The sequence below is a fragment of the Anabrus simplex genome, chromosome 5, assembly GCF_040414725.1.
Source record: "Anabrus simplex isolate iqAnaSimp1 chromosome 5, ASM4041472v1, whole genome shotgun sequence".
NCBI lineage: Eukaryota > Metazoa > Arthropoda > Insecta > Orthoptera > Tettigoniidae > Anabrus > Anabrus simplex.
Window position 1 is genome coordinate 107,009,291 of NC_090269.1, and position 23,676 is coordinate 107,032,966.

Here is a 23,676-nt window from a genome sequence, read left to right on the forward strand (position 1 = left end):
CATTCTCACATATATCTGAGTGAACATGCAGCCATCGTTAAAAGTTTCAATAAAACCGCGAAAAACTATGTTTAACTCTACTAACTCATGTGCTAAACTTCCCCCCTAACGATCAGCTGATTGCTTTCCCGCGCTAGTTACAATACGGCCTGGACATCACGAAGGCAGTGGCTGTGCTATTACTGAAAAGGTTCAAGCTTGCCTCCCGATTTTGACGTCACAGTATATTCCCAGAACAGTTGTGAGGCCTTATACATCTAGGAGGTGTTGCATGCACGATCTCCCTGTCACATCAACATATGCTCTCGCGCCAATTCGCTTTGTTTTGACAACCGTTAACATGGCTGCCCCTTATCAACTTGCTTCAAGCAGGGAGCGCTGATGTCAGGTATACAGCCCCTCTATGATATTCTAGCTCGTTGGGTAGAGTCTAATATATACAGTCGCGAAGCTCAGATGATATTTTCCTCCGAGGCGGCTACAGCGCTCCAAGCGGCGAGGTAGAGGCAACTTGATAGCAGATAACGCGGAATGAATTGTCACTACAGTCTAAAATGGTCATAACTTCTGAACCATTCGTGCAAATAATGTCCTGTCAAGGTTATTGTAATCCTTATGAAATAGTGGAGGAGGTCAAACAATTTATATCGATGAGGAGTTCGAGGATAATATCGAAATATTTTTTTAACCTTAAGGAGTCATTTTTCTTTACCGCGGACTATAACATAAAATCGCTTCTAGAGGGCAACCGTTTCGAAATAGGTATATACCATCGCGAACTTTTTTTGTAGAGTTTTCTATGCTCTACAGTTCGTACGCTTACACTTGGGGTCTATCGTTGACGGTTCACGCTGCGTAAGCCAAGAAAGCAAGTGACCGACCGACCGACCGATATCGAACCTGCCACGTTGAGCTAAAAAGGCCAGCGCTCTACCATGGTCCGTCACTTGCATTTTTGGCTTACGCTGCCTGAACCGTCAACGATACACCCCAAGTGTAAGGGTGCGAATTGTAGAGCATAGAAACCTCTACAAAAAATCCGGGATGGTATATACCTGTTTTGAACCGGTTGCCCTCAAGGAGCGGTTTTATGTTATAGTCCGCGGTAAAAAAAAAAAGAAAACATAACTCCTTAAGATTAAATAAATATTTCAATGCTATCCTCAAACTCCTCATCGAAATAACTTGTTTGCCCTCCTCCACTATTTCATAGGGATTACAATAACCTTGTCAGGACATTATTTTCATGAACGGTTCAGAAGTTATGGCAATTTTAGACTGTAGTTGTAATTCGTTCCCTGTTGTCTGCTAGCAAGTTGCCTCTACCTCGCTGCTAGAGGTGCTAGTGTCGCTCCAGCTGTCAAGTGGATGATTTTCCTCTTTTTAGAGCTTCGCGACTGTATATATTAGACTGTGGGAAGAAGTTGATTCGGATCTGTTGGTAACCCTGAGTATGGGCGTTATTGCTCTCGTTTTGATTCTGTTGTTTAGATGTGTTAAAGTCAGCTGATTTGTTTGTAAATAAAATATAGGTTAATTTAAGATGATGTCAGAAAGAGATTTTTCACCTTTAAGTTCAGCCTGTGTGAGGGCGCTTAATGATAAATTATACGAGAAACGGAAAGCAGCGGCACTTGAAATCGAGAAGTGAGTAATATAATTATCTAACCTTGATTCTACCTTGAAAGTATCATAGAAGTATGTAATCACCTTGATTGAGACGATTAAAATTTTATTTTGCTCCATAAAACAATGATTATTGTTGTGTTGTTTGAGTCATCAGTCCATAGACTGGTTTGATGCAGTTCTCCATGCCACCTTATCCTGTGCTAACCTTTTCATTTCAATGTAAGTAATGCATCCTACATCTGCTCTAATCTGCTTGTCATATTCATACCTTGGTCTTCCCCTACCGTTCTTACCGCCTACACTGAACCAACTGAACAAGTCCTGGGTGTCTTAAGATGTGTCCTATCATTCTATCTCTTCTTCTCGTCAAATTTAGCCAAATCGATCTTCTCTGACCGATTCGATTCAGTATCTCTTCATTCGTGATTCGATCTATCCATCTCACCTTCAGCATTCTTCTGTAACACCACATTTCAAATCTTTTTTTCTTTCCAAGCTAGTTATCGTCCATAATTCACTTCCATATAATGCCACACTCCAGATGAATGTCTTCAGAAATATCTTTCTAATTCCTATATCAATGTTTGAAGTGAGCAAATTTCTTTTCTTAAGATAGCTCTTCCTTGATTGTGCTGGTCTGCATTTTATGTCCTCCTTACTTCTGCCATCGTTAGTTATTTTACTACCTAAGTAAGAATATTCATCGACTTCCTTTAAGACTTCTATTCCTAATCTAATATTTCCTGCATCACCTGCCTTTATTCGACTGCACTCCGTTACTTTTGTTTCCGACTTATTTATTTTCATTTTGTACTCCTTACCAAAGTGGAGCCTTCTTGGCTCAGACAGCAGCACGTCGGCCTCTCACCGCTGGATACCGTGGTTCAAATCCCGGTGACTCCGTGTGAGATTTGTGCTGGACAGGTTTTTCCCTGTCATCTTTCATTCCAGCAACACTCTCCATTCTCATTTCATATCATCTGTGTATGTTGAGTCCTCAGCCCTAAGGCTGGTTGGATCCTCAACAGCTCTGCCATCAGCTGTCATAGATGGCCTAGGCATCACTGAAGAGGCGTACTAGGGAAATGAGGAGTGAGGTAGTTTCCCGTTGCTTTCCTCACCGAGCCAGAGTTGCTATTACATATCAGTCTGCCAAGCCCACTGAAATCCATGCACCAACTGACCCTATGAGCAATATTTTCACACCATTCATAGCAGGGACAGGCTGCATAAGGATTGGCATTACTAGCATCGCTCATACCTCAGTCACTTTCATATTGTCAAAGCCAAGGATAAGACAGAGACAGATCTATGAAAGTAACAAAATTGCTCTAGCCTATACCAGAAGACATAGTGCACTGTAAACACTAGATCCTGCCAGCAAAGGCATTCATATCATCTATCAGTCATTAATAAATCACTTGGGGAGTGGCGACCCCATCGTACTAACAGCCTATATCTGATTTATTCATTAGATCCCTGACCCGGTCAATGACTGGAAAACAGGTTGTAGGTTTTCAATTTTCACTCCTTACCCAAGACTTCGTCCATACCATTCAGCAGCTTCTCGAGATTTTCTGCAATCTCAGATAAAATAACAATATCATCGGCAAATCTCAAGGTCTTGATTTCCTCTCCTTGAATTGTGATTCCCTTTCCAAATTCCTCTTTGATTTCCTTTACTGGCCTGTTCTATGTAAACATTGAAAAGGAGGGGCGGACATACTGCAGCCTTGCCTCACTCCTTTCTGGATTGCTGCTTCTTTTTCAAAGCCCTCGATTCTTATCACTGCAGACTGATTTTTATACAGATTGTAGATAATTCTTTGTTCTCAGTATCTGATCCCGGTTACGGTACACAAGCCGGCTATCGCCAGTTCACTCGTAGGCGCCGTCATATGCTGTTAAATATGTTCATTAGGGTTAAATAGCTTGGTCCAATCAACATTACCGAATGCCTTTTCTAGATCTATGAATGCCATGTCCTTCTTAATTCGATCCTCTAGGATCAGACGTAAAATCAGGATTGCTTCACGTGTTCCTACATTTCTTCTGAAGCCAAACTGATCTTCTCCCAACTCAGCTTCAACTTGTCTTTCCATTCTTCTGTAAATAATACGTGTTAAAATTTTGCAGGCATGAGATACTAAACCAATAGTGCAGTAGTTTTCACACTTGTCAGCACCAGCTTTCTTGGGAATAGGTATAACAACATTTTTCCGAAAATTGGAGGGCACTTATCCTGTCTCATACATTTTACACACTAAATGGAATAACCTTGCAATGCTGGTTTCTCCTAAGGGAGTCAGTAATTCAGAGGGAATGTCATCAATTCCAGGTGCCTTGTTCCTATTTAGGTCTCTCACAGCTCTGTCACACTCTGACCTCGAAATTGGGTCTCCCATTTCATCAGCATCAACACCCTTTTCTTATTCCAGAACCAAATCATCTACATCTTTACCTTGATACAACTGTTGGATATGTTCCTGCCATCTTTCTGCTTTGTCTTCTTTCCCTAGACCGGGCGTAGAGCTAACCACTCTACCCCATCAATTGCCGAGGTTACAGATAGTGGAAGCCTTCACCTTCCACCCCTCCAAGGGCTTTCATGGCCTTTACAGAGATGACTTCTTTCCCTAGAAGTGGCTTTCCATCTGAGCTCTTAATATTCATACACATAGATTTCCTTTCTTCAAAGCTTTCCTTGGTTTTCCTGTATGCCGCATCTACCTTTCCTAGAACAATACAACCTTCGACATCCTTGCACTTCTCCTTCAGCCATTCTTCCTTAGCTACCTTGCACTTTCTATCCACTTCAGTCTTTAATCGCCTGTATCCTTTTCTAGCATTCTTGTATTTTCGTGTTCATCAATCAGGTCTAGTGTCTCCTGAGTTATCCACTGATTCTTAGTTGATCTTTTCTTCCTTCTTAACATTTCTTCAGCAGCCCTACTGACTTCATTTTTCATGACTATCCACTCTTCCTCTATTGTGTTTCCTTCAGCCTTTTCATTTAGTCCTCGTGCAACATGTTCCTTGAAACAGTCCCTCACACACTTTTCTTTCAACCTGTCTAGATCCCATCATTTTACTTGCTTTCCTTTCTTCAGTTTCTTCAACTTCAGATGGCATTTCATGACCAACAAGTTGTGGTCAATGTCTACATCTGCTCCTGGAAAAGTTTTGCAATCCAATACCTGGTTTCTGGATATCTGACTAATTATAATGAAGTCTATTTGATACCTTCCTGTGTCTCCAGGTCTCGTCCACATATACAGCCGTCATTTGTGGTGTTTGAACCAAGTATTGGCAAGGACTAAATTATGATCAGTGCAGAATTCAACTGTTGATTTCCTCTTTTGTTCCTTGGCCTACCACTGCATTCCAGTCTCCCATCACAATTAGATTCTAGTCACCTTTTACATATTGTATTAAATCTTCTATCTCTTCATATATTCTTTCGATTTCCTCATCATCCGCTGAACTAGTAGGCATATAGACCTGCACTATCTTGGTGGGCATTGGTTTGGTGTCTATCTTGACGACAATAATTCTTTCACTATGCTGGTCGTAGTAGCTTACCTATTTTCTTATTCATTATGAAACCAACTCCTGCATTTCCCCTGTTTGATTTTGTGTTGACAATTCGGAAGTTGCCTGACCAAAAATCTTGTTCTTCCTGCCAACGTACTTCACTTATACCAACTAGACCTACATTTAACTTTAGTCTATCCATCTCCCTTTCAGATTCTCTAACCTACCACAATGATTTAAACTTCTAACATTCTACGCTCCGATTCACAGAATGTCAGTATCTATCTTCCTGAGGATCGTCCCCTCTTGTGTAGTCCCCTCCCGGAGATCCAAATGGGGGACTAGTTTACCTCCGGAATACTTTACCCGGGAGGAAGCCATCATCAGTACATCATTCATACAGAGAGAGCTGCACGTCCTCGGTAGTTAGTTACGGCTGTAGTTTCCCGTTGCTTTCAGCCGTGTAGCAGTATCAACACAGCTAAGCCATGTTGAGTATTATTACAAAGCCATATCTAGCAACTTTCGAAAGGCTGCTATCCCCCTTTCGATGAACCATTCGTTAGTCTGGTCTCTCAACAGATACCCATCCGATATGGTTGCACCTGCGGCTCGGCTGCCTGCTTCATTGGGACATGCAGGCACCGCGGCAAGGTCACATGGTTCGCAGGGGAGGAAATAAATTATTATTGTAATCATTGTGGATGATATCTCAATAGGCCTAATTCTTCTAGTGGGTCGTGTATTCAAATGAACATTTTGATGTTGTCCTCTGATTTTAAATCTCTCTTTTTTTAAATTTATGGATGGCAAAACCAGACATGGAGAGGCTTTTTCTGACTTTCAAGTGTCCCTGGGGTTATAAATTATCATAGTCTTTTCTCGGAATGTTGTCTGATTTTCTATTCTCTTTAGAAATTTTGCATACTGCTGTAAATGGATTAAAACAATTTTGACAATGAGGGAGTGGTAAATATCCAAAGGGAATATTTTCCTCATCACAATAAGATGAAGTAAGATTGTTACCTATAACCACTTTGTGCTTGTTAATTCCAATCATACAAATGGAACAAGCAGGTGTACAGATATAAAGCATTAAAGGTAGGAAGCTAAAGCTAAGAAGGAGGATTTGACATCACAAAAAGATGAAACATACAGACTAGTGCGCCAGAGAGAGGTGTAGAAATTATAGATAACAACAAAGATGGGAACATAGCGAACAAGTACAAACTCACACAGCTTCACACACTGTTGTCTTCATAGATGGACTTGCCCTCTCTTCAGTACCAAACCTGCCAGATCAATTTCTAGTCAGCTAATTTCTGCTTCGCATCTTCATCAGGAGGGCATTCATTCATACTTACTGAGGGCATTATTCTTCAGAATTCTTCTTTCTTGTGGGACGTTTGGCATAAAGAGAATCCTGATAAATACAAGAAAGAGGAAATTTAAAAGAAAAATAGGATCAATCAATCATTCAATCAATCAGTCAATACTGATCTGCATTTAGGGCAGTCGCCCAGGTGGCAGATTCCCTATCTGTTGTTTTCCTAGCCTTTTCTTAAATGATTTCAAAGAAATTGGAAATTTATTGAACATCTCCCTTGGTAAGTTATTCCAGTCCCTAATTCCCCTTCCTATAAATGAATATTTGTCCCAGTTTGTCCCCTTGCATTCCAACTTTATCTTCATATTGTGATCTTTCCTACTTTTAAAGACGCCACTCAAACTTATTCGTCTACTAATTTCATTCCACGCCATCTCTCCGCCGACAGCTCGGAACATACCACTTATTACATGTGATAAATATCAATTTTGATCCATATTGATGATATTTGATTCAAATAATAATGATAAGTTAATTTATTAATTTGTATTTGTATTGTTTAGGTGGTCAAATTAATAAATTAACTTATTGTTATTATTTGAATCACATACCACTTAGTCGAGCAACTCGTCTCCTTTTTCCCAAGTCTTCCCAGCCCAAACTTTGCAACATTTTTGTAGCGCTACTCTTTTGTCGGAAATCACCCAGAAAAAATCGACCTGCTCTTCCTTGGATTTTTTCCAGTTCTTGAATTAGGTAATCCTGGTGAGGGTCCCATACACTGGAACCATACTGTAGTTGCGGTCTTACCAGAGATTTATATGCCCTCTCTTTTACATTCTTACTACAACCCCTAAACACCCTCATAACCATGTGCAGAGATCTGGATCTTCTATCCAGCTGTAATTGTAATGTGAATCTTTATGACAAACCACACGGTTCGTATTTGTTTGAACCAGATAGTGGAAGAATACATTTAACCAAAGCTGTGAGCCATAATTTTGGTTAAGTATTTTGCATGATATATGATCGTATGAAGATATTGAAGAACTATTAAAACTAACTAAAGAAAAATATAATGTCGCAATAATGGGCCATTTTAATGCAATAGTGGGATCCCATACAGGCAATAAGGAGTAGGAAATTTTGGTCTGGGAGAAACAAATGAAAGAGGTGAAAATTTGATAGATTTCTGCAGTCAAAATGATATGGTTATTACAAACACATTTCCGGTCTAGAAAGTCAAGAATAACGGTCGAGAGGATCTGTCGTGCTGACCACACGACACCTCGTAATCTGCAGGCCTTCGGGCTGAGCAGTGGTCACTTGGTAGGCCAAGGCTCTTCAAGGGCTGTAGTGCCATGGGGTTTTTTTTGGTTTTATTACAAACACATATTTTTGAAGTTCCTCTTAGAAGAAGGTACATGTGGGAGGCACCAGATAAAAGACAATTTCAATTAGATTATATACTAATGAAGCAAAGATACAGGAATCAAATAAAATCATGCCACAGCTACCCAGATCCTGATATAGATAGTGACCATACACTTGTGTTAGCCAAGTGCAACATTAGATTTAAAAGAACTAAAAGATCTATCAAAAAGAAGTGGAGACTAGAAGGACTGAAAGAAGCAGCAACAAAGGCAGCTTTTGAAGAACGAACCAATAAAGTAGATAATGGAAGTGATGAACCAATGCAGTGGAATATCATCAAGATAAGGATAATTGAAGCAACGAATGAGCTTTTAGGAAAAAGGAAATTGGAACCCAGAAAACCTAGGATGACAGAAGAAATACTAAACCTAATTCAAGAAAGGAATAAGCTCAGGAAGGAAAACAATGTAGATGACTACAAAAGGATTAAAAATCAGATCACAACCAAATGCAGAGAAGAAAAAGAGAAATGGACCAAAACATTGCTGAAGAGATAGAATAATATATAGAAAAAGGGAAAACAGGATCAAGTTTATAAGAAAATCAGTGCCCTTCAGTACAAAAATAGAACCAAATCTGCAGTAATAAAAAACAAAGAAGGAATGTTACTGATACAACAATAAGGTATGTGCTCGATGGAAAGAATATATAGAAGAACTGTATGATGATAAGGACTTCAAGAATGACAATAAGCTAATTGAAGACATCAATGAGTGTGGAAGAGAAATTCAAGGTCCTCCAGTCATGAGACATGAATTTGAACATGCCCTTCAGAGTGTGAAAGAAGGAAAAGCAACCATTGTAGATGACATCCCAGCAGAATTACTGAAAAATTTAGGTATCAACATGAAAGACCAGTTATTCAGAGTTATAAATAAATGCTACGAAAGAGGAATCGTGCCAGAAGACTTCACACAATGCAGAACCATTATCATACCTAAAATAGGGAGGGCAGTTGACTGCACCAATTATAGAACACTATCAATATTAACACATCCCTCCAAGATACTCCTTAACTTGGTTAAGAACAGAATAAAAGGAAAACTAGATAAGTATGTTGGACAAGACCAATTTGGATTTAGAGAAGGCAGAGGAACAAGAGAAGCAATTCTGACCTTATGCATGTTATTGGAGAGAAGGATGGAAATGAATAGAACAACTTATCTTACCTTCATTAACTTAGAAAAAGCTTTTGGCAATGTGAACTGAGAACTACTGTTTAGAACTATGAGGGAAAAAAAGGCCTGGACTGGAAGGATAGAAGAATGATTAATCAACTGTATCTAAACCAAAGCACAAAAATAATCATCAGTCAGGTAGAAGAAAAGACCAGGATTAGGAAAGGAGTTAGACAAGGTTGTTCCCTATCACCATATTTATTTAATATGTTCATTGAGGAATCTATTCAGATCATGAAGAAGACAAAGGGAATAAAAGTCAATGGTGAAAGGATACATTGTATCAGATTTGCAGATGACATCGTATTAATTGCAGACTCAGAAAAAGAAATGAATAGAATGTTGAAAGTCCTCTCAGGCACTCTTAAACTATGGAAATTAAAAGTAAACAAACGGAAAACGAAAGTAATGGTAATACGGAAAAAATATGGAAGAAATTAAAACCAATATAAAAATTGATGACTTCAGAATTGATCAGGTGAAACAATTCTGTTATCTTGGTAGTATGATAACAGATGATAATAGATGCTTCCTGAAAGTAAAGAGAAGAATAGCATTGGCAAAACAGGCATTTATGAGCAAGAAAAACATTTTAACCAGCACACACTTGAATATAGGTGTCAGAAAATCCTTTGCAAAATCATTTGTATGGAGTACACTTCAGTATGGAAGTGAGAGTTGGACTCTGGGTAAATTAGAAAGGAATCGACTTGAAGCTGCTGAAATGTGGATATGGCGGAAAATTACCAGAATGAGCTGGACGGAAAGGAAAACCAACCTGGAAGTCTTAAGGGAAGTTAAAGAAGAGAGAAGATTTTTAAATGAAATGGAAAACAGGAAATTAAAATTTATTGGACCAGTTATCAGACACAATACTTTCATCACTAACATACTTGAAGGGAAAGTGCTGGGAAAGAAAGGCAGAGGAAGACTTAGGATGAAGTATTTGGACGACATCCAGAAGAGGTTAGGTTGTGTGAATTACATGGAACTGAAACGAACAGCCAATGAAAGAAAAGAGTGGTTGCATTGACGAGGCATTAGCCTTTAGAATATTGATTGATATGATCGCAATTTGTAACATTCTGTGGATTCATCATACCATAGACTGAAGAAAGAAAAGAAAGAGATAAATTTCTTTGATAGGTTGATAGTTATATCTGTATCATAATTAAATTTAAGATCAGATTTTTGTAGTAAGTACCTGCTTTGATTCTAACATACAGAATATTTGTCATTGACACCTTGTTTCATTTGATGTCTGATCTATCTATCTCACTTCCAGCATTCTTCTTTTAACACCACGTTTCAAAAGCTGCTATTTTAGTTTGTTTTTTTTTTTTTTTTTTTTTTTTTTTCACCTTGTCTGGATTTCACATCCAGATAATGCCACACTTCATACAAAAGAAGTCTACTGAGTGAATTTGCTGTACAGTTCTGGTCATGTAGCTGTCAGCATGCATTTGGGAGATGTTCAGATGGAACCCCACCATCAGCAGCCCTGAAGATGGTTTTCTGTTTTTTCCCCATTTTTACACTGGGTTGTACCTTAATTTAGGTCACACTCATTTCATTCCCAAAGTAGCCCTTTTCTATCCTTGCATCATCAAAAACTTTGCATGTGTTCTTCTTATTACTAAAGTAAACAGTGCACAAATTTGCATTAGGTTTTACAGTATTCCACTAGGGATCTTTCTCTTTTGATGCATTTGCTGAAATGCTATCGTTCACACAAGGCTTTATAAAGCTTACATACACATTGCACAGACTGTTCTTGGAAGCCTGATCGGCTACATAGCATACAGTGAAATCCATATATGGCCAACCTATTTAAAGGACTCATAATATTGTTCGGTTCTGTCCATCTCCGATCGAGCATAGCGTCTGTCGAGTAAAAGTCTGGATCTATGATGGCTCTTTTCTTCTTCCAGTTCTGTAGAAGCTCTTGTTCCTGCCTCGTAGATGGGAGTATCATTCTGGATTTTAATTCCTCCAGTAGAAACTTGTATGAAGCAAGTTCAAATGCCAATCTTGAAGGAGACTTCTTGGAAATCTCAAGAGTTCTTTTCAAAAATCTAGCTTTAACATTTTCAATAACTCATAGGTCCAATTCTGATAGATACTCCCAAATGAGTTCCAGCCCATAAGTTATTACTGGAAGGACTTTGACATAAAATAACATCATGGCCGTATTCAGAGAAAGTTTTGTGGGATCCTTGATGTTGTATATAGTTCTAATAGCTGCCAAGGATCTCTCTTACATGGCTTTTAAAAGAGGTAGCTGTAAGTTGGAGGCCCTCTCCTTCACATTGTAGTCTGTCTTTGGTTGAAATTCTTCCCCCTTTCTGAAATACCATCTGTACTGTTTTGTTTTTGTTGATTTCCAAGCTGTTATTTACAGCATAGTCCTCAAATTCATCCATTACATTTTGTAACTCTTCTCTATTGTTTGACCCTATAACTACATCATCGGCGTTACAACATTACGACTGGGGTCGTGTGGGTGATCTTCATGATATCTGCCAAAGCAATGTTGAATAAAATAGGGCTTAAGGGGTCACACAAGGCTTTACTCTGAGTTATTGATTCTGATGTTATCTTGCCATCTTGAACTGTGATCCAATTGAAAGCAAGGATGTTGTTAATTGCTACAGTCAATGGATTATCGGATCCTATCATGTCCGCTAATTTCCTAAGGAACATTTCTTTGCTTAGGTGGTCAAACGCCTTTCTGAAGTCAGTGAAGATTGCATAGAAAGAGAGTAAGAGAAAAGCCAAAAATTAAATTTTGTCGTAGAGGAGACGAGGTCCCTGATACTGAATCTACTATTGGGTTTTTTGGTCTGTAATACCCTTTTAAGCAGGGCAATGCCCCCATCTGTAGATTGGGTAAGCAAGATCCGAGATTTCATCGTCTTTACGAGTTTCAGAATCTGCTGATAAAGTGTAGGGATATGTAAGTCCTTGTGAATTTTGATGTTGGACTTTTACCACGGTGTGCGAGACATGTGGCAAAGTACCTTGTTTTGCAGGTTTTGATTGTTGTTGCCAAGTCCATATCAACGCCAAACCACAAGAAACTTGGTGAACAGAATTTAATTAAAATCAGTATGTAAAGTATCGGAATGATGTACTGCAATCTAGGCTATAAATAATTTTATTCACAATGGATGAAATTGGAGTTGAGGGGATGGTGCCTAAAATATAATTTTTGTAATACCTACGTTATTGGTCCTATCGAAAAGTACTACATAACAAAAGTTATAGAGGATACAATTTCTGATCATTTATATCTTATACAGTTTTACCATACCGACTGTGATAATAGAATTCATGAATTTAGACTGTTGTTGCTTAGCCCATATCAATGCCAAGCATTGTTAAAAAGGAAATATTGTTAAATTTTGTTAACTGGCAATGGTTTTTGTCATGATTGCCTTAAGGTGTAAAATCACGTGGTCATCAGTCCATATCGACAAGGAAAATTGTGAAGATGATTATAAATAGTGAGAAAAAATCATAAAGGAGCGATTGCTTGCAAAATAAGACACAAGAGAGTCATGGACTCCCTTTACACTAGATACCGTAATATCAGAGAGTCGTAAGAAAATTAAATGTGAAGGCCTACAGCATCAAAAGCTGAAAAGACTGATCAAGAATAACATTACATTGACCATTGTTGTGATGTGATTTGTCTCTTCTGCTGCGACTCATCTCCAATAGATGGGATTACTGCTGTGTCCTGAGTAAAACAGCATGCCTAATTATTGGCAGAAATTAGTTGCAGAGTTAGATAGATGCTGTATGATTGTCCCGTCAATTACGGGTACCACAGCTAATATAATATATTGATAACAAAGAGAAGTGGTCCAAGTACTGAACCCTGTTGCCCTCCTGAATATTTCGTCACCCATTCAGATGACCTACATTGAAGAATTACGCATTGCCTACGATCAGTAAGATATGAGATAAAGAATCCTAGAGCTGTCTGTCCAAGGTGAAGTGAATTCAATTTCACCAACAGTATTTCTATATTTATGTGTCAGAGGCACTGTTAAAATCAAGAAGTGCAAGTAGCATCACCTGACGTTTGTCCATAACACATCTCGTGTCATCTGTAACCTTCAATAGGAGAATGGCTGTACTGTGTCCTGTTTTGATACCTGACTGTAAAGGATTAAATAGCGAGTATTTATTTAAATAGTTAATTCCACATGTACTGTGCGTTTGCAAGGCTGAGAGAGAGATGCAATTATACATTTTCTGTATCTATATATAAAGCAGAATGTCCATATGTCTGTTCTTTATACAAATCCATACCGTTCCATCAATCTGAACCAAATTTTGAATATTTACCTTTTAGGACCCTACAGGTAACCCCATATACAAGAAATTTTAACAGCCTCTCCATTTCCTAGATTTAGGCCCTTTGGCACATTAATATAGGTTAATATAGCCTAGAAATCAAATTTGTTGTACAAGGATGAGACAAAGCTCATTTTAACCTCATGGCACGAAGAACAAAACTCGGTAAGGTCTGAAAATCATAATTTAAGGGCCTAAAACCAACCGCTGAGGAGATATTGGAATTACACTACCCCTCTATAGGAAACGGATGAAGAAGTGACCAGCCATAACCATGGCAACGTTAACTCAAGGATTCTAACAGTAGAATACAGGCCTGGTGTTGAAAGTATGCACTGCGTGAATATAGGCTAGGCCAAGGAGAGATTCTGCTACACATGACTGTTCGGAGAAAAGCACTGTGGGGATAAGCCACCCCTAGAGGTGGAGATGGGGAGCGGGTGGCATATTAAAAAAAATTGAAAAAGTGTCAAATCCATAGGTTACAGGTCGCTGAGATGAACATCGACACCCTGCATGTCATTTAAGTCCAAGTTAAGGCCCCATCGGCATGGGGGTGAGAAGGGGTGGAAAAAGTACAAAATGGCCGAGACTATGAATGTATTTGTGTGCACCTTTCTGGGCAGGGGTGGAAGGGGGGGTGAAATATAAAAATAATAGAAAATGACTAATATTAATGTAGAATCCATAGTTTTCGAGGTCGCCGAGATTAATAGTGACATTCCAGATGTCATTTAAGTCCATGTTCAGCCCCATCGGCATGGGGGTGAGAAGGGGTGAGAAAGAAAATATTCAAAATGACTGAGATTACGGATGAATATGTGTATATTCCAATATAGCTCTCAACCAAATATAGTACACATATGGCTTACTATCTGGAAAAATAACTGTGGGGGCAGAACTTCCCTAACACCTTGACACTCTGGATGCCATTTAAGTTTTAATTCAGCCCCAGGCGGAATGGAGGTTGAGAAGGGGTGAAAAACAATGTCCAGAATGATAGAGATTATGGATGTATGTATTTGAGTATGTTCCAGAACAGTAAGATGCCCATAGCACCTCTTGGGGAAAGGGTGACATATAAAATAATCAAAAACGGCCATATTAGTCTCAAATTTGTAGTTTTCGGGGTCACTGAGATGAATAGTGACACTTCGGATGTCATTTAATTCCAAGTTCAGCACCCATCGGCATGGTGATTCAGAAGGGGTGGAAAAGAAAATGTCCAAACAGACAGAGATTAGTATTGATTCCATAGTTTTCGGGGCCCCTCAGCTGTTTGGTGACAGTGCCAGTGACAGTTGGAATCATTTACATAATATCTATAATGTGACACGTAAATACATAATAGTCTACTGTAACTTATTTTTATTATTTGTTTGAAAAGGATCAACTACTTCCCAGACAATCTGGGCTACCACAAAGAAATACTTCAATGCAAAACTAAATAATCTCAAGCTAAAACGTAAAAATATACAGATAACAATATTTCTAAATCTACAAGAGAGTTCATAAAATATCCTCAATGTCACAGTAAAGAAAAAAGAATCACTTCAAACAGGTAATACAAATCCTAAAATTAAAAGGAGTAAAAAAAGTAAATGACCGAGAATGTGTATAGTACGCAAACCGTTTCTTGAGCCCTAGTTCGCATTCAGCACTATGGAGCTCAGGGCTCAAGAAAAGGTTCGCATACTATATGTATATGTGTACAGTATCTTCCAGAATAGCTCTAAACCAAACTTTGTACAAATACGAATTACTATCTCGAAAAGATACTGGAGGGGTAAGACACCTCTAGCAACCTTACGGGAGGGAAAGACATACAAGAATTATCAAAAATTTCCAATATTAGCAACAAATCCTTAGTTTCCGTGGTCACTGAGATGAATCGTAACACTGTTGATGCCATTCAAGTACCAGTTCAGCTGCATAGCCACGGTGAGAAGTTGTGATGAAGAAAATGTCCAAACTGACCAAGATTAGTTTAATTAACAAGAAACAAAATAATCTATAACTAAAACTTGAAATTAAACACATACCAATAACTTTTAAACTGCAAACTAGTTCTTAAAACATCAATCAATGTCGCAATGAAGAAATCTACAAAAATTTGCTTCACACATAATTAACAAGTAATAAAATACCTAAAAGTAAACAATCAATAAATTGCCTGGGCAACGCTGGGTAATATAGCTTGTTATAAATGCAGCTGAGGAAGTTTTGGAAATAGGTTTTATAACACTTTTCCATATTGTAGGAAAGAGGCCACATGTGGGGCAGGTGTTGTATATATGAGTAATGACAGGAAGACTAGTGCTAATGATGTGTTTTGTTACGAATATGGATATTTTATCAGGCTGATTGTGTGATTTATAGTAGTTCATGTTTCACATCAACCTCTATGACTGAAAAATTCAAAGAATCGCTAATCTGGTGGTGATTGGTTCAGAAGAGAATTTACAATCTGAGATATTGTTTGCAGTTCAGGTTTAATTTTATTTTTAAAAAATTAGCATTTAATCTCTCCAGAGAGATGTCTGGATTACATGGCTGGAGCAATACTTTTCCCAGTTTCAATGGAACAAAGTTGTTTCCAAGTGCTTGCCACATTAAAAATTTCCAGCCAGGTGTCAGTAAAAAGAATATTTCTTATTTCAGATTATTACTTTAATTCCATTCCAAAGTGTCCGATACTGTTCTAGCACATTGCGAGAGAGAGTATGCATCTGTAGAGCTGACGTAATGCGTTGTGCTGATAAACTTAAGCTTAATCCTGTATTGATTTGTCTAAATCTATTTAAAAAACTATTTAAAGTAGTTTGTGTTGATGTGATGAACAAGTTACACTTAGATACAAAATTAGTAGAACATTATTCAATATGATAGAACATGATGTAGAGAACCATAAGGAGTTGAATAAGAATATTAAATTATTGAAGAAGAAGAAGAAGAAGAGGAGGAAGAAGAAGAAGAAGAAGAAGAAGAAGAAGAAGAAGAAGAAGAAGAAGAAGAAGAAGAAGAAGAAGAAGAAGAAGATGAGGAGGAGGAGGATAATAATAATATTATGACAAAAGCTGATAAACGTAATACTATTGTGTTGACAAAAAGACAAGATTATATTGAAAAGACTAAAAATTTCTAACCAGCAATAATTTTGAATTGGTAAAAAATGATCCCACGTCATCTATGCAGAAAAAACTTAAACGAATTCTTAATAACATAACTTTTATATTAGACTCCAAGGATACTTTAAGGGTGCTACCAAAACTTCATAAGCAAGAAATTCCTATTAAACCAATAGTTAATTTTAGAAATAGTCTGGTATATAAGATGGCCAAATTTATACAAAGATTTTCAAAATAAAACTATAAGTTTAATAGCCAGATGCACCTAATTAATAGGCCTACTATTGACTTTCGTAACAGAATCAAAAACATTGAGCTAACAGACAATTACACAATACATAGTTTGGATATCAAAGATATGTACTCCAAATTTCCTATCGCAGATACTATAAAAATAGTACAAAAGAATTTAATGCAACACAGCAGATTAGTTAAGGTGGAAATTGAAAAATTTTTAAGATTACTAGAATTTACTTTAGAAAATAACTATTTCATTTTTGACAACAAAATTTACAAACAGTGTAAAGGCCTAGCAATGGGTTCACTGGCTTCAGGTATTTTAGCGACCATATTCATGGATTACATGGAATATAATAAAATAATGGTAAAATAGATGGATTGATTACATGGTTAACACATGTTGATATATTAGTTATTATCAATAAACAAAAGGTAAAACGTTATGGACTATTAGAGTAGGCTTTGGATAAACAAGTGCCTTTTATGATGTGATCTGAAAATGATTTAGATTTAACAGTTACTAGAAATTCTGATCATTTCGATTTTCAAATTTTCAGAAAGGCTACTCGAACAGATACTATTATAAAAAACTACTCCAATCACCCAGGTCAGCGTAAAAAGGCAGCCTGTTTACAGCTTAAATAATAGAGCTATGTCTAAGAAGAATTATAATAGAGAGATAAATATAATCCACCAAATTGCTCGTAGCAATGGATACTCGAGAAAATTTATTAATAGAATGATACATAAAATGAAAAATGAACCCAAAACGACTTTAGTTACAGATCGAAAGGAGAAAAAAATTTGCAGTTCTAACTTTTCAAAATAAGCACTCTCATCAACTGGGTAAAATTTTCAGAAAAGGATACATCAATGTCGCATACAAAACTGATAATAATACTAAAAAGATAATTTTCAATTTAGATAAAATTGAGAATAAATGTATATTTGATAAGACAGGAATTTACAAATTGACATGCCAAACATGTAGGCAGCGATACATAGGACAGTCTGGAAGAAATTTGGTTTTAGGGTACAAAGAACATTTTAAGGCAGTCAAACATAAATGATATTCGGCAATTGTTGGTACATAAAAGTTACACATTATTATTAATATGTAACAGGTGCTTGGATGTTGTCATATATGGGTAGGTTGCCCATTCTGGATGGTTGCTTTATAGTTATTAGGCATGTGGCTTTCCAGGACACGATGGTTAATCAAAGAGAGAAACAGGAGGAATTCATTTGCCGTATTCTTGACGATTTGGATGAAGATGAGAGTGGGGAAGACAACTGTTTAGAAAACTAAATCTGACTCCATTGATGATCTGACTAATCACCCAATGATGATGGTTCCGAAGATAATCTCGACTGTGATCCTGATTTACGAGCTTCTGTTGAAAGTCAGCAAAATGAGCAGCCATCGAAAGGGAAGTCTCAAAAAGGAACTAGGAAAATAATAGCAGAAGTGACTACTTCAAACAACTCAGCTTCAGCCTCTCAACCTCTAGAACCGCTTTTTGTTGATTGTGAAGTGGATAAGCTCTTTGGTAAGGATGGACATACATGGAAAACAACAACTCATTCAAACACAGAAAAATACCAACAAAAAAAAAAAACAAAAAAAAAAAAAAAAACCAACAATGTAGTTTCTATCTGACCAGGACCTACATCAGAGGTAGAAGCTGATCCACTTAGGTGTTTATTATTGTTTACTAACAACATAATGCAAACTATTCTTCTAAGAACGAATGAAGAAGAGCTATACAGTCCATGGCCCGAGGAGTATTGTTACATTTCTATGGAAAATCTAAGAACTCTCATTGGTCTCTTCATATTTGCAGCAACTCTCAAGCACAATCATTTGCCCTTACGCATGAATGATGTTGGATGACCCACTGTGTACCGAGGTACCATGTCCAAGAAGAGATTAATTTTTTTATTCAGCTGTTTATGTTTTGATGTACAAGCGACCAGGCAAGAGTGAAAACAAGCAAGCTTGCTCTAGTGAAAGAGATTGGGGATATGTTTGTGGAGAAGTGCAGGTATGTACTATACGAAAGATGAACAGGATGTACGCGTGCATGGAAAGTGCCTATTCAAGGTTTACATTCCTACCCAAAACCTAATAAGTATGGAATTAAAATCGTAATGATGTGTAATAGTGGGACTTATTACATGATAGACAGTATACCTTAGCTGGGGAAAGATAGTACTCCAACGGGAGAAGCCGTGGCTTCCTACTATGTCGAACAGTTAGTACAAATAATAGAAAGAACTCTTAGAAATATCTCCATAGACAACTGGTTTATCGGTGTACCTCTGGTGAAGAAGCTTCTGGATGACTGCCAGCTCACGGTCATGGCGATGATAAAGAACAAGAAAGAGCTACCTCCAGAATTTGTTAACTTGAAGTACATAAATCGAGCTTCAGGAACATCTTTATTTCTACATTCAGAGAAATATATGACATGTATTTCCTTCAAGTCAAGGAGAAACAAGCTTTTAGCCATTGTATCAATCATACATGATGGCAAAAGCATCTGCAGTTCCTCAAGGAAACCGAAAATGGTACATACGTACAATGACACAATGGGAGTTGTCGACACATATGATCAAATATGTCAACCCAGGGTCTGTGGCAAGAAAACCAGACGATGGCCACTGTGCTTCTTTCATATTATGCTAAACATAGCTGGAATCAATGCTTTTGTAGTTTACATGCACCAGTTTTACAAACACAATCCTGGTGGGAAGGTAAATCCCATGAGCAGATTGCAGTTCCTGACCGACCAACATAGGATGGTTGTAACACCCTGGCAACAGAGAATAATTTCCGGATCTGGTGTGGGGATGTTTCAGCATCTTTAAGAGTATTATAAACACTGCCCTTGGTCAGGAATGAGCCACTGCAACAGTTGAACAACAGACAGGGAAGAGGAAATACTGCTCTGTCTGCAGTTACAAGATAAGATCCATGACTACAACCTACTGCTGCAAATGTGATAAGCCAGTGTGCAGGGAACACCAGAAAAAAGAAAATGTGTCCACAGTATTAGGTGTAACATTTCTGAAGACATCATTCGCTCATAAATTTAGTGAAGTGTTAAATCGTATGCTTTGTCCCAGGAAATTTTTGTATAGTAGTGATTTTTGAGTTATAAATTTAATGTTGAACAAAGAAAGTTTGGCTATGATATCAATCTTTTTTTTTTATTACAGTAGAAAAAAATTGTAGACATCAGTTGTTATATGAAATGTAAACATTGGTAATTCTTAAATAATATATTGCTTCTGGCAACATTGTGGAGTTTGCTTATTTTTTTTTAGCGTAGATATGCACATGCACGTAAATTTTATGTAAGTATTGGGCAACTAGGGAGTAATGTTAGTATTCTAGGGTTAAAACTTTCTAATCACCTCTGTTGGCAGGGTTGATCACTACAGCTGCATCCCCACTTCATCTGATCATCATATCTGTTTCATGTTTGGCCTGTTCTGTATCAACTGCATGTATCACGAATGACACAGTGATCTGTCTGGTGCTGTTCGTGCTAGGAATTTTTCTTTCACTTTGACATCAAAGGGTAGATATATGGTACAGATAAAACAATGTATATAGGGGTATTTCACAAATCTGTTATTTATACATGTACTGCACAGCCACCCAACTCCCTTCATATACTACCATAAAGCAGGTCTGTAAATTCCCATACGATTCTCTTGTTATCATAAAGTGCAGTACTATCATTAACATTTCCTGCAGCTGAATCAGTTTTCTTGGTGTTAACCTTTCCAGCCAAGGTTAATAGGTATTTGAATTCGGTCACTGACATATCAGTAATATTCTGGTACTGTCCGTTTACTTGTTGGAATTTCAAGTCACTTAAACCCTATGTCTTTCTTTGTTGACAAATACATGTTTCATCTATAATCTCTGTAATCCTTAATGATTCATTTTGTAGTGTGTAACGTATGAAGATATAACTGACAACAGCCAACATTCTTTGCCAGAGTTAACTTGTGGGTGGAAAACTGAAAGATAGCATAGAAGGTACAGAAACATGGTCTAATAGAAACATGGGTGTAGGCTAGCTTGTGGTTCAGAAATTCAGTTTGTCCTTTCTTAATTTTTTAAAAAAAATTTTATAGGATATCGGGGAAATAAATTAAGACAGTCCAGTTCTGCTGGACAGGCTCTCACAGCTGTGTTTTAGACATACCAAGTTTCTGTCCATGGCTTTTATAAATTTAAAATTCCAATTCATTTCATCCATTTATTAGTGTGGAGAGTGTACAGCAAATTACAGTACTGCTTGTAGCAAAAGTAGGTTAATTGGGGTGTGTATTTGTTGCTTTTTATTGCTTTAAGGACACTCACCACATTGTATGGTAGGAGGATAGCTAAAAGTCTGCTAAAACCAAGAAAATTATTCTTTAATCATGTTACCACCTTCATATGTTGTTCAGCTTCCAGGTTTGTCAAATTATTTAATGCCATTTTGCTTGAAAATTTGATATGTCTCTTTTACAGGATGGTCAAAGAATTTGCTGCAGTTGACAATACTGTCCAGATTAGAAGGCTCCTTAAGGTCCTCGGCCAAGACTTTGCTACATCACAGAATGCTCACACGAGGAAAGGTGGACTCATTGGATTAGCTGCTATTGCTGTAGCATTAGGAAAGGTAACTACAAATGCAGTTGCACAATGTGACAGAAAACTTCAGTATTAGTGAAGTTCTACGCAGTTCTTATTGTACATAAATTAATTCCAAATACAGTATAATTATTTGAAAGAATCATTGCAGTTCATATAGTAGGCACATTACACTAACATTTGTTGTAAAATGTTAAAATATAGAATACTTAGAATACATAACACATGGAATTTTCCAAAGTCATTTCTAAACTCCTAAAGATACAAAAGCCTATCAATGAGTTAGCACATTGAAATGGGTAGTTGTGTTATATAAATGTATCAGTCATGTGTAAATAAATCATATGTAACTTCAAGAGTCAAGAACATGGTATCTTCTAGAGATCATACTACAATTCATTCTAAGGGTTAATATTATTATAAATGGTCTTTAAGGGTGGATTCAGTTTGACATAAAACAATTGTGTAGAAAAGTGGGTTTAAGATAGCACACTCAGCCATCTTGGAAGGTTTTACACTGGTTGCCTGCCAGGTTGAGTAGCTCATATGGTAGATCCCTGGCCTACTGAGCCCAACTTGGCAGGTTTGATGCAGAGGTATTTGAAGTTGCTCAAATGTATCAACCTCATGTCAGTAGATTTATTGGCAGTTCAAAGAACTCCTGCTGAATGAAATTCTGGCACCTTAGCATATCCAAAACCCGTAAAAGTACTGTAGTGAGACATAAAATCAGTAACAGTATTATTACACTGGTAGCCCATTTCTATATCCAGACAGATGGTATTTAACATTGGCTTTTCCCTTCTATTTCTAGCCCCAGTTTTTTGTAACTGTACTGTATGTATTAGAGACATTATAACAGCACAGGTTATCAGAGAGATTTCACACTCATCTAACAAGGCTGTTAACTGTGATCTCGCTAGCCTCGTACATTCAACAAAAGCAACTTCTCGGATACTCATAGATGGCCTATGAAATACTGACCCAAAGTGAAGCGGTCGTCGGATGAGCCCCTTTAATACTAACACACATTAACATGCCTACTTTGCATGGTGTATTCCTTGAGTACAAACATTCACTTCCTGTAGCTGCAGCCTGAAGTATATATTGTTGGCTGCAGTCAATCAAGAAATGGCAGAAATGTTGTCAAAACCGTTTTTGATTTATAAAATTGATACATCACTCTCCACTTCTTAAGCATTGTTCCACCTCAGAATGCAGGGTCTAGTACTTTAATCTTGGAACTCCATTTATCACAGTCATGAGCATCCTCGGGGCAATGACCAATAATAGATTTCATATCTGCATCGACTGTGTTAATCCAGTGCTGTTTTGGTCGACCATTGGGGCACCGATCATTGACTTTGAAGTGATGAGCAGGACAGATGACAGTGGTTGGTGCAGCGTGAATTACGTGACCAAACCAATGAAGTGTCCTTTCTCGCATCTTGTCAGTGATCAGTACAATGCCCATCTGCTTCCTTATTTAATTGTTCCATATGTTGTTGAGTAGCGGGACTCCATCCGTATAAATGTAAAAGCACATTTTCATCAGAAGGATTTCCATGCTAATCTGTATATACACATTGAGTTTCTCTCATCAGTCGCCCGGCAGGCGTGCGGAGCCTCATCACTGCCTCCTCCATGGCATAGCAACAAGCATGGCGATTCCTTCACTTTCTGAGTTGTGCTCCGTGCTTACAACGTTGATCTGTTGCTCCAACTGTTCTCGAATACCTTCACGTGTGTACACAATACAGGAAAGGCTATTTATGTACGTTAGTTGTGTGGAAACAGAGTCTTTCAGGGAAGTCCTTAGATGATTTTTAACACAATCTCCCGATCTACGCCCTCCACATTAGAGATACCAATATAATTCCAATATAATTGGTCCATTATTGTAAATTATATATATTTTCCAGCTGGCTCATTCTTGGTTGCTAGTGTTTCCCCCTCCCTCCTTGTGCCAGTTTGGGTTTATCAGTTGGTAACTAGCACACATACTGAGACACATGGCTAGTGCATGCAGTGGAGCCCACTGATCAGGCTACTTGGAGCCTTAGGCAGTGCCAGTGCACTATGAGTGACCTGGTCTCTTTTACAAAAATTGAAGGCCAGCAGATGATACAGATTTCTGTTCCGATGGGGAACTTGAAATACTTGTCCTGAATGAGTAAATTCATA

The 23,676-nt window shown here is 37.7% G+C and overlaps 1 protein-coding gene across 1 annotated transcript in view; it reads left to right on the forward strand.

Moving 5' to 3' along the window:
• The first annotated feature begins 1,491 nt into the window (after window positions 1-1,491).
• LOC136873810 (protein VAC14 homolog) overlaps window positions 1,492-23,676 on the forward strand; it is a 108,785-nt gene continuing 86,600 nt past the window's right edge. The window contains exons 1-2 of the mRNA XM_067147062.2: window positions 1,492-1,647; window positions 21,370-21,520. Coding sequence (XP_067003163.1) covers window positions 1,544-1,647; window positions 21,370-21,520 — 255 coding nt within the window. The 5' untranslated portion in view covers window positions 1,492-1,543. The remainder of the gene's footprint in view (window positions 1,648-21,369; window positions 21,521-23,676) is intronic.